This window comes from Triplophysa dalaica, chromosome 10, assembly GCF_015846415.1.
Source record: "Triplophysa dalaica isolate WHDGS20190420 chromosome 10, ASM1584641v1, whole genome shotgun sequence".
In the NCBI taxonomy this organism is placed as follows: Eukaryota; Metazoa; Chordata; class Actinopteri; order Cypriniformes; family Nemacheilidae; genus Triplophysa; species Triplophysa dalaica.
The window spans coordinates 22,012,664-22,024,990 of NC_079551.1; the positions used below are offsets into that span (position 1 = coordinate 22,012,664).

The window sequence follows — 12,327 nt, forward strand, 5'->3', positions numbered from 1 at the left end:
TTGGTTAGTTGTGAAAATGAGCTTGACGTAGGGCATTTTTTTCAGGAAAGTTGAACTTTTAAACTGTAAAAGACACCCTGAGCTGCAGAATAAGACGCCAGTGTTTAAAAAAACGCTCAGGACGATTTTTGAAATCACGGTTTACTCCATAGGATTATAATGAAAAACAGATGCTAGCTGCTTCGAAAAAGAAGTATAGTCTGAACACGGCTTAACACATTGAAATCTATCTGATAGAAATGACTCTATCCCGTTAAGTATGTGTGTTGAGAAATTAAAACAACATAACTTCGACATAAGCATTCTATGAATAACGTTGTCAAAGGCTTTCTCTAAATCAAGGAATTCTGGACAGGATCACACCCACCATGCCTTTAAAATGCTGAATGTGTCACGGTTCTGCCTATCATGTTTGGCTAATTCTTGGTCTTGAGGCAGAACCAAAACAGAATTCCCTGTTTTATGTGGGGAGAGACGTTTTTGACCTTTTGGCTTTCCATACCCTCTCTCCGAGTCTCGTCTGTTCCCGCCCTTTCTGTCTCGTTAGCTTTCCCTTAGTGTTTGATCTGTGTCACCTGGTCCCTATTAATTATCCTATGTTTGTTCCCCTTGAAATAGTCCTCATGTTTCATTGTCCTGTGCTAGTTCGCTTTGTATCTTGTCCTGGTCGTGCCTTGCCTTGCCTTGCCTTGCCTTGCCTTGCCTTGCCTTGCCTGTCTTCTATGTGAGTTGCTAATATCTTGTGGTGACAGTGTTTCTTAGTTTTGTTTTTTGCCCCTTCTTGGGAAGTCTTGGTTTTGATTCATATATTGTTTGCCCTGCTCGTTTGTTTCCCCATCGTGGGTGTTTTTGTTTTGTTCCTGTTTTGTCCAAAGAATAAATCTGTTTTACCCCTTCATCACCATTTCTGCCTGCAATTGGGTTCTTCTGTGCAAAACCATAACAGAACGAACAAGCCAAGAACAGAACCCAGCGGCAGCATGGACACTGACCGGTCTAGCCTGGCTCGTCACCTCTGCAGCCTTCGCCAGGGAGATGAGACTGTGGACGAGTATGTGGGGAGATTCCTTGATATCGCCGAACAAGGCGTCTTCGGAGAGGAGGAGCTGGCGGTGCTATTCAACACCGGCCTCAGAGAGCCACTCTCTCGCTCGGAGATGAGGGCGATGAGGCCGTTGGACTTCGACGCCGTGTGGATAACTGCCGCAGCTCGTTCGGAGTCCGCGACCTCATCAAGCACCTATTACTCATCTCCGTTGGTCGCGATACCCGAGAGTGGGCCTCTGCAGATCGGGGTTGTGGGCATCGCCACAGACCTCTCCACAACCGCCCAGTCTCACTGGCAAGGGGGGGGAGACGGGAATCCTGGGGTTCCTCATCCGAAGCCTCCAATCCCGAGTCGCCCGCCTCATACTCGTCGTCCCTCCAGCCGGCCACCAGGCGGGTGGCTCGGCTGAAGAAGAAGAGGCAACGTTGGGCGGCCCGGAGTCCGTTGGTCTCCGTTCCGGTCCAGTCCAGTTTCCGTTCCGGTCCAGCCGGTGTCCAGTTTCTTTGTTGTTAATTACATTAATTAATTATCCTATGTTTGTTCCCCTTGAAATAGTCCTCATGTTTCATTGTCCTGTGCTTGTTCGCTTTGTCCTGGTCGTGCCTTGCCTGTCTTCTATGCGAGTTGCTAATATCTTGTTGTGACAGTGTTTCTTAGTTTTGTTTTTTGCCCCTTCTTGGGAAGTCTTGGTTTTGATTCATATATTGTTTGCCCTGCTCGTTTGTTTCCCCATCGTGGGTGTTTTTGTTTTGTCCAAAGAATAAATCTGTTTTACCCCTTCATCACCATTTCCGCCTGCAATTGGGTTCTTCTGTGCAAAACCATAACAGAATGTGCCACAAATCTGCAAAAAAGAGAGAAAAGAGACAAACACATTATCAAAATAAGGCAATAACATTGAACAAGACGACAACATTAATATGTGCCACAATGCATCGACAAATGTACCACAATTCTGCAAAAGAGACTGAAAGAGAGACAAACATATTATGAAAACACTAAAGAGGACAACAACATTAAACAAGACGACAACATTAATATACAAAAAATGTGCCACAAATCTGCAAAATAGAGAGAAGAGACAAACACTTCAATAAAACAAGGCAACAACATTGAACAAGACGACAACATTACTATGCAAAATGTGCCACAAATCTGCAAAATAGAGAGAAAAAGAGACGAACACATTATCAAAACACAAAACGAGGCAACAACATTAAACAAGACGACAACATTAATATACAAAAATGTGCAACAAATCTGCAAAATAGAGAGAAAAGAGACAAACACTTCAATAAAACAAGGCAACAACATTGAACAAGACGACAACATTACTATGCAAAATGTGCCACAAATCTGCAAAATAGAGAGAAAAGGAGACGAACACATTATCAAAACACAAAACGAGACAACAACATTGAACAAGACGACAACATTAATATGCAAAATGTGCCACAAATCTGAAAATAGATTGAAAGAGAGACAAACACATTATCAAAACAAGGCAACAACATTGAACAAGACGACAACATTAATATGTGCCACAAATCTGAAAATAGAGAGAATAAGACACAAACATATGAAAAACACACAATACAACAACATTACTAAACAATATGTGAAGAATACAAAGATGAGTAAAAACACAACCACCCGTGACCACAACCAGTTGATAACATAAAAAATCTTCAAATTTAAGGGAAAAAGAGCAATAAAAACGCACACGTAATTTTAAAAGCAAGGCAATTCTAAAAGTTTGAGAGTGCTCAACAAGGTTAACCAACAATAAAACAAAACCATGTATGAGTCCTAAATGTACAAGAGAAAGGAGTTATAAGGGACAACATAAAAACCAAAAATAACCTGTGACTCCGTGCAAATTTTACCGTCTGATTTTGATCCAGCGCAGTCATGTTAAATTTCGTATGTCCATTCATTTCAGGTTATCCTGTGAGACGCCACCGTGCTGACAGAAAGCGTGCAGTGTCGTCGGGTGCCAAAATAGCGAGTTATTAAAATAGGAAGCAAAGTTAAATTAGCTGGTTAACACCTGGAGCTGATGGGTAACGTTACCAAGAGAAACTAAAATGTTTTTCAAGTCATAGCTCGAGCTCTTGTGTTACCAAGCCAGCGAGAGACACGTTTGCATTTATTCTAAAACGTTTTAGTCCTGCTGCGGAAAATCAAACCATTTAAGACTGGCCTGTCATGTCATCTTGTGTGTTGACAAAATATTCCAACAATCGAAATATTAATAAAGAAAGATATAAAATCTTGTTTATAAAAGTGAACAGTTATTTATGCGCTCTTTAAATTTAGTTTTTGTGCTTAGTCACTGTATTCAAGATGTAAAAAGTATCCTTCGGCTACATATTAAACTGAATGATACACAACTATAACAACAGAACAAAGTAAAATGGTAATTTAAAGCAAAATTTACAATTCGCTACTTGTACAAAATGGCGGCGATGAGCTTTTGCAACGCTAGGGTCCACAGTCTTATTTCGGTCGCATTACACTATGTAGTTGTTTTGGTTGAACGAAGTGTACAGACATGTTATGAGGATCTGTCATATTGCTTGCTTCTTTTTATCTATAAAAACACACATATTTACAGGCCAAAAATCCTCCACAGTGTTATTCAATTCAAAAATATAATACAGTTTTTAAAATATAAGGTAATAATTAAATGTTATAACCACAGAGTAGCCTTCGCGGTTATTTGTAATAAATGCTAAAATAATAAAAAGGCCTTATACAGTAGGCCTATAGCCTAATCTGGATGATACCAGCAAAACTGATAAGGGGTCAGAATAAATGTGGAATAAATGTATTATATTTCGAGTTCGGCACACAGGTCTTTATCTTTCACTGACACGCCAGGCCAGACGCCAACCCACTTCCACACTCAGAATTTTAGCCAGCACAACTGCAATACAAGATGGCGCTGGTTTGCTGAATGGGGGAGTTGATGGGGAGTTGGAGTGTAGGAGGGTGTGAAAGTATGCCGTTGCAGATCCAGTGATCCAGATCCTTTAGGCAAGCATTAGTGACTTGATTCTGATAAGGGCTTCAACCTGTAACCAGTGGAGAGCGAGGAAAATGGGAGTCACATGAGCCCATTGGGGTGTTGGAAGGCAAGGTGTGCTGCTTCTGAACCAGCTGGAGTGGTTTGATAGCCTTTGTAGGAAGACCAGCAAGGAGAGCATTGCAGTAGTCCAGCCTTGATATTACCAGGGCCTGGACAAGGAGTTGTGCCGCATGCTCAGTGAGATAGTGTCTAACCTTTCTAATGTTGAATAAGGCATATCGGCATGACCGCGTTGTCTTTGCAATGTGATCATTGAAGGACAGCTGTTCATCAAATATGACTCAGAGGTTCCTGGCTGTTTTGGAAGGTGTGATTGTGGCATTGCCAGGATGGATGGTGAGATCGCGTTGCACCATGGGGTGTGCCGGAAATACAAGTAGTTCTGTCTTGGCAGGGTTCAGCTGGAGGTGATGCTCTTTCATCCAAGCTGAGATGTCTTCAATGCAGGCTGTAATGCAGCTGCTACAGTGGGTGAAATGATTTGTAAATCTGGCTGTAGTCAGCATAACAGTGATAAGAGAAGCCGTGTGCCTGTATGATGGGTCCCACGGACATCGTGTAGATGGGAAAAAAGCAGTGGTCCAAGCACCTATCCCTGATGGGCCCCAGTGATCATGTGGTGAGCAGTGGACAGCGAGCCCCTCCATGACACCCTGAAGGATCTGCCAGTGAGGTAGGATTTGAACCAGCGGAGAGGAGTGCATAAGATTCCTAGAGATGACAGGGTTGCTAGCAGTCTCTGGTGATTGACAGTGTCGAACGCTGAAGATGAGTCAAGCAGAATCAAAACCGAGGATTTAGATTCTGCCTTGGCTAGCCGCAGTGACCGATAGCAGTGCAGTCTCAGTGGAGTGGTTTGTGTTGAAGCCAGACTGCTTTTGGCAAGGAAATCGCAGCCGTCAGTCAGGGACACAGATGGGATTTATTAACTGGGGGTGACCAAGCTATCAGCAAATGATTTCAACAGGTATTTTGTGTAATTTGGGTGCTCAAGTAGTTACTTTGCGAATGGTTTGCACTTAAAAGCCATTTTTATTTAAAATCATGAAAAAAGGCCTACCTGATCAACACTAGCAATGCGTTATAAAACTGTTATTTGTCTAGTCTGCCAATCAACCACCAAAACTTCATGCCTTCTGCAAAATATGTCTAACTTTTATTGAAACATAAAACAGTCAATTTACCTCAGTCAACTCATACAGCACAATCGGGTTAGATGATAATGTTATGCCAGGGCCTATAATTTAGTTTTGCAAGTCCAGATAAAACATTATTTCCTAACGATAAATTGTTTGATTTATCCAACAATTCTTTTTGTTTTGATTTGCTACTTGTCTCTGTCCATTCACTTAATTGTATTGTCATGCTCTCCACGTATCGCTATGTTTGCAAAGTGCAAAAGATTAGCTATACAAATACAGTAAATAACAAAACTAATCTGCCACATCTGGGAAAAGTCAAAAGATTTTTATATTGATTGTTTTTTAAAAAAAAGTGTTTTGTTTTGTTTTGTTACTTCATTGCATCAAAGGAGGCTGGAGAATATATTACTTATAATTGAGATCAAAGCTTATGATAATTCTTACATATTTGGTGAAGAATAGTGTCGAAATAATACTGTTCCTCATTGAATCCCCTACAGTGGGTGCAAAGTCATGATGACCGGTAGATTATTATTGTGTGTCAGCCTGTGTCTGCCCCGATCTTAAAGTAGTGACAGCAAAATAATAAAGGGACCTGCGGGCATCTCCGCCACTACTTAGGCTAATTTACATAGCGGAAACCCTGATTAATCCTCAGTTTTACCGATGTTTGTTGCCTTTAGGGGCAGAGAGGGGGATGGATCGGGTCACTATGAATCTGAAGGCATCATGTCGCCCCGTCCCTAGTGCCATCTGCGTGCTTGCTGCCAGTGTCTCCAAGCAAACTCCGCCATGATGTCCCCCAGACCACACCTATGTTCCGTGCAGACAAAGGATTCACATCATCCAGTCTACACACACTTCCCTGGGCACTGGTCATCCGGCATCCAACCAAACCCTCTCCCTGCTTAAAGACCACTTCTGGTGGCCAGGAATGGCGGAATACATCAGAAGGTACATGAGGGGATGCCGGGAGTGTGCCATGTCCAAGACCCCATGCCATCTATCTGTAGGAAAACTCATGCCTCCCTAGTCACACCAAGGAGTCGATTTTGTCACCGATCTCCCCGCATTGGCTATACCTAAATCTTTGTCGACATAGACCAGTTCTCGAAAGCCTGCTGTCTGGTGCTGTTACAGGGTCTACCCACATCCATGGAAACTGCTGAGGTATCGATCATGTCTTTCAAAATGTTTGCATTCCTGAAGATATAGTTTCTCCCTCTGTGGGGAAGGCATTCTTTTCACTCCTAGGTTTGACCGTCAGCGTATCTTCTGGATACCATCCGCAGAGCAACTGCCAAACCAAGAGAAAGATCCAGGAGATAGGCTGTTATCTCTGTACCTTCTGCCATGACCACCAGAACTCCTGGAACCGTTTACTTGTGTGGGCCGAGGACGCACAGAACTCCCTCCAGCACCCAGCTACCAACCTCACACCATTTCAGTGCGTACTCGCTACCAGCCTCTCTCTTCCCATGGTCCTCTTCCCAAGTCTCCTCTGTCACTCACTGGTTCAAGGAGACGAAGAGGGTCTGTGAAATCTAGTCTGGCTCCACAGGGGACATCCGGCTCCAACTGCCATGCACGAACCCGAATCTCAGATTTGTTTTTCCCATCCTCTGCCAGATCAACGATGTCACCTACGTGCTGAAGCTTCCCTTCTGTACCGGATTCACCCCACATTCCAAGTCTCCATGATCAAACCCTTTTACTAACCTCTCTCCTGTCTCCACAAGCATTACTTATGTCAGCCACTTCCCAAGCCACATTGTCCGGTCTCCCCTACGGAAAGGACTCCAACTGTGTGTATTGACTTACCTTGATCTTGTACTTACCTCCTTGTCTCCAGCGATCTGCCAGTGTTCTCCTGGATTCCCAGTGTTCCCCAAACCAATCAGTGGCTGGCTGTCTGCAGCTCGCCTGCTCACCAACTCCTGGTAACACAAAGCACTCTGTCACTGCTATCTCTGTATTCACAAAGACTCTAAATTACTTCTGTACTCACCTGCTGTTATCTGTTTGAACTTCTGTTAATAAATACCTGTCTGCTTCTTAATCCTGTTGTCTCGAGTCCTGCATATTGTTACATCATCAGGGCTTGGTTACAGGTGTATGAATTCCTTCAAATAAAGACAGTAGCAAAATATATTATACACCAATCACAAACTAATCAAACAAACAGTCATACATTAACCAATATTTTACTCAGAGTAAGCACTGTTAAAAACAAAAATACAGTATATGTACTGAGCAAAAAAGAATTGTGCTCTCATTTTCAACTGCTTTTGTTTACAGCACACTTAACATGTGTAAACATTTAATACAATTATTCAATAACTAAACAAGTTTTGCAGGTATGTGTCAAACAGAAAAGGAATAATTGAACAAGGGGGTTTTATTATTATCATTCCTGGAGAATTCATATATTGCATAATTTCAAAGTAAAACGGAACGATGATTAAACAACAAAATAACTTTTAATAATCTTAAAATACATTTTCATTGTCATGTTGGAATAGTAAAGGGCCCTGTGCAAACTGTTACTATAAAATCAGAAGTGGACAATTGTCTAGAATATCATTATGGGCCGGTTTCCCGGACAGGGATTAGTTTAAACTACGTTTAGGCCTTAGTTAAGTTTGGATATTTAAGTTGTTTTTAAAAACATACTTTACAAAAAGATATTACTGTGTGCATCTTGAGACAACGCAATCACACCAAGACATGTCAGTGCAAGGTTTCGATCAAGACACCTCTTACATTTAAGTTAGTCTTGCTTAAAGTGGTAGTTCAACCAAAAATGATAATTCTGTCATCACCCTCTTGTCATTTCATACCTTTGACTTTCTTCCACAGGACACAAAAGAAGATATTTTGAAGAAGTTGGCAACCGAACAGCACTGGCCCCCATTCACTATTATTGTATGGACACAAAAAACAATGCAAGTGAATCGGGCCAGTTAAAAAGATTCCTCAAAACATCTTCCTTTTTTGTTCTGCCGAAGAAAGTCATGCAGGTTTTAAATGACAAGAGGGTGAGTAAATTAAGAAAAAAATTTTTTTTGGGTAAACTCACTTTAAGCCCTGGGAAACCCCCCCATACGCTGTAGCAGGGCGGACTGGCCATCTGGGTTTCCGTGAGTTTTCCTGGTGGGCCGCTAATGTATGTGACCGGAACAGACGCTTGGGCCGCTCCGACGGACATATTATAAATGCGAATGCACGCAACATAAATGCAGAAGAAACGTATGCATTCCACCCCCCTGGGCGACAGACTTAACCATGCATCCCCGACGGTCGACAGACCTGACCATTAACAATCCCATCAAACAACCCCCCGACCGGTCAACAATGGCGGAGGGACGATGTGGGCCGAAAAAGTCAAGGCCGATTTTTCCTTCTAGTTCAGACCTCTACTGTAGTGCTTATGGAAATGACTATTGTAGACAAGAAGTTGTCAACCCTGTTCATTAGAGAGGAGTGTCCCAAACTGTTGTCCATACAGTGCATCATAAATTATATTTATATTGATATAAGCAGGGCACTAGCATATTGTACAAAAAACATTCAGTAAAAATAACACTGATACGAATTACCCACTGATACCCTAAAATGTACAATAGTAAAAAAAATGGCTTGAGATTGCGTTGTGTAACCTGTCAAGGTTATTGAAAGTACAAATGTTGTGTGACGTTCCCATGTTTTCTGTTGTACAATTAATCCAGATACTTCTACAACACAGGCAAAGCAGAAGATGGGCTACCTTTCCATGTGGTCAGCTCATGTAACCTGAACATCTACAGCTTTCCATATGACATTCAAAACTGTGAACCTCATTTCTATCTTTTCATTTAATCTGAAATTATAAAAAAATAGTTATGTCCTGTACTTTATATAATACTTTGTTCCCCTAAAACAATCTTAAAAAAGAAAGGAAAAATACAGTATATCCTATAATATTTCTGAAATATGTAGAAATTGTAATTATAATCCTGTACAATTTTCTAATTTTATAGATTTTTTTACAAGGGTACTAATGACATTTCACAAGAAAAGAAAAGAATGGATTATAATTGGTATTGTAAGGCCAAAAACCATGACAGCAATTACAGTGATTTAACTATAGGCCTACTTGGTAATAGTGATATTAGTGTAAACTTATGCATGACATTTCTGGAGTTGGGACTGTTTAAAGGTCAAAGGACTCTGTTTACCCAATATTTGGGTTTATCATTAACACTTTCACACAGAGGGTTAACTATTCAACATCTATAACGACAGGGATCCTTACAAAACTGTATCACAGAAAAACTGTATAATGTTTGTTTAACCTTTTAAGTGTTTAATGAAATAAAAATATTGGCAATTCCATAAACCAGCGTTCATAGCGAGCTGTCAATCTTGTGAACATACTTCCGCACACAATTGCGCTTGGCCAATCAGAGAAGACATCTAAATCCAACATTCACAGCGACCTGTGTAAATAAAACCCGCCCACACAAGCGCTCGTCCAATCGGCAAATACTCTTTGCTTCCACCTTCTCAGTGAGAACTTCTTTGCCTACATGGTCTCAAGTAAGTTTCCATATATCTTCAGTAATTTTAAAAGTCGTATTATTCGTTATCTTATCCCGAAGACATACACGACTACTCCGCTAAATAAGTTGGGCCGGTAATGGCTTCAGACAGCGACGACTTCCAGCAAATGCTAAAACAGATCGGTGGAAAAAGTAACATTTATTTAATCAGTTCGGTGTGCGAAGCCGATGGAGACGCTGGCTTGTTACAAGACTTTATCGCTGATATGTTCAATGAAAACCTACATGAAGAAACGACCGACTGTGTTGGCAGTGGGAATGGCGAAATCAAAATCCACACAACTCCCTCCCGGGAAGAAGCTGACCCGATCAGTCCTGATCAATCACAATCAGAACCATCAAACCATTCATCGATTCCTGCTCATCGCTGCACCAAGAGCCACAAATCAGAAGCGCTCAAGAATAAAACCGTGACCTCCAGCAGAAATCTCAGCGGAAAGCAGAGATCTATCAAATGCTCCGTGATAATATTCGTCTTCGGACACGATTATGTGTGTAATAAAGCTAATCATTTGTGTTTACTGGAGATCCTAAAGGACGTGAGAGCCCGAGTAAAGAGGAACGCGCACTTTCCGGCTCTGCTGGGACTTATTCTCACAGACTGTAATCGACCACAGAGCCCTGAATCGGTGGATTTACTAGATCGATTGATACGATCAGTGTTTATCAGTCGCCCCCAAGAGGCCATATGGACTGGCCATTACGTCACCAAGGCCCCGGAAGTGCTGCAAGAGATCAAAAGAAACGTCTGTAAAGCAGTCAAGTCTTCACTGTCTGGAGGTCTGAGATTTTCGAAGTTTTATCGTTTATTACATGCATAATATTAAATACATAATTGTGTAGATACCTTCTTATCTGGTATCATTTTGGGCATTTATAAACCTAAAACTGCATATACACATAAAATGACCCAAATCCACACTACAGTTATGCATTACATTGCAAGAATGTAGTAGTGAGTTCCTGGTTACCCGTCTTATTTTTTGCACTGCATATGTAGGGCTCACCTCTTTATCAAATGAATAAGGGAATTATCATGCATGGGCCTTAGGGCAAAAGCAATGCTTTTAATTAACCTCTTTTCAATGGGCCTTTATGTTGCAGATAGCAGCCCTGACAGTAAAGGAAGTTTATTCAAGACAATTACATGTTTACCAGGATTATTCAAAAAGGGCAACAGAGGACCGGCTGAGATCACTTCCAGTAGGCAGCAAGGTATGATAATCATTATGTTTTCTGACTATAAATTAGTTGTTCCAATAATGATTCATCTGTAACCTCTCATTTGCAGCCAATCCGCAGACAACTGAAGAAGGAATTCCATTGCAGATGACGGCGATGCCACGCTGACGCCAAGCTGGCCTTGCAAATAGACAAATATGGCTGAGAAAAAAGCCCAAAACTGTTTGCCTGTGTTCGACACAGGTGATATGCTCTTGCACTACAACTCACTATTAAGGATTCAGGCAAATCAGAAGCGAGGATAACAGAAGGCTACTACAGTGTTTTTCATGATGTTTGATTGACATTGCAGAAGAATATCTAGTCACTAAAATATAACGTAATGTTTGTTGGAAGTAAAAATCAAATGTGAGAAATGCTTGACACTGTGACTGTAATATAGAGAATATAGAGATTTTTATAATAAACAATACATTTTGTTGCACCAAATAACCATGTTCAATTAGCAAAAATATGTGTTTACTTATATCAGTCATTCTCTGCTTAATTTTTTTGACTAATGTATAGGAATACAAAAATACCTTGACTTTCCTTGTTTGTGTAATTAATTGTTACATATTTGTCGATGCACTGTGTGTCTTTCTTCCACAGATGCAATAAAACTGAAATTAGCAAATTCTGCTTGTCTTACTAAAATTAATATAAACGAATATATAAACTATTTTGTAGTTCTAGTTTAAAGTTCTAGTGAGCTTTCTGTTTATGGGCATATACAATCATATAATAAACTTCTTTATTTTTAATTGTATCTTATTTAATGTACTTTTTGTATTTTAAATTATCTCGAGGCCCCAGTCTCCTGGTTAACACTGGTTTAAAAACCTTAAAAGCCTTGAAGCTTTACAGGCACATAATCTCGTGAGTTAAAAAACCTAGAAGACAGCATTTTTGTTCCTCAAAGTGAACTACAGTATTCTGAAAGATAAAAAAATCATTTTGCGCCACTAAGCGGCATAAGCATCCATTGCTTCATAAAATCCTCTCCGATCAGCACAGAAGAAGCAACCAAAGGCTGACCACTTAAGTGCCTTCCTGATAATAATTTTAAATCAAATATATTATTTAAGAACGGGGTCACTTTGGACATAAAATTGTTTCTGCAATTGTTTGATCTAGTTTTTTATTTTTTAATGAATCATTTTATGTAGGCAGCAGTGTTAGATTGTTATAATGTTCAGGCATTGTTCAGGGCGTCTGCAGCAG

The 12,327-nt window shown here is 40.7% G+C and overlaps 1 protein-coding gene across 1 annotated transcript; it reads left to right on the plus strand.

The window, feature by feature from the left end:
• Nucleotides 1-9,794: 9,794 nt before the first annotated feature.
• Nucleotides 9,795-11,741, plus strand: LOC130429580 (uncharacterized). Its single transcript, XM_056758227.1, has 3 exons — nucleotides 9,795-10,662; nucleotides 10,987-11,097; nucleotides 11,174-11,741. Exons 1-3 carry the CDS (start codon nucleotides 9,960-9,962, stop codon nucleotides 11,230-11,232), a joined length of 873 nt encoding a protein of 290 aa, XP_056614205.1. The 5' UTR covers nucleotides 9,795-9,959; the 3' UTR covers nucleotides 11,233-11,741.
• Nucleotides 11,742-12,327: the final 586 nt, after the last annotated feature.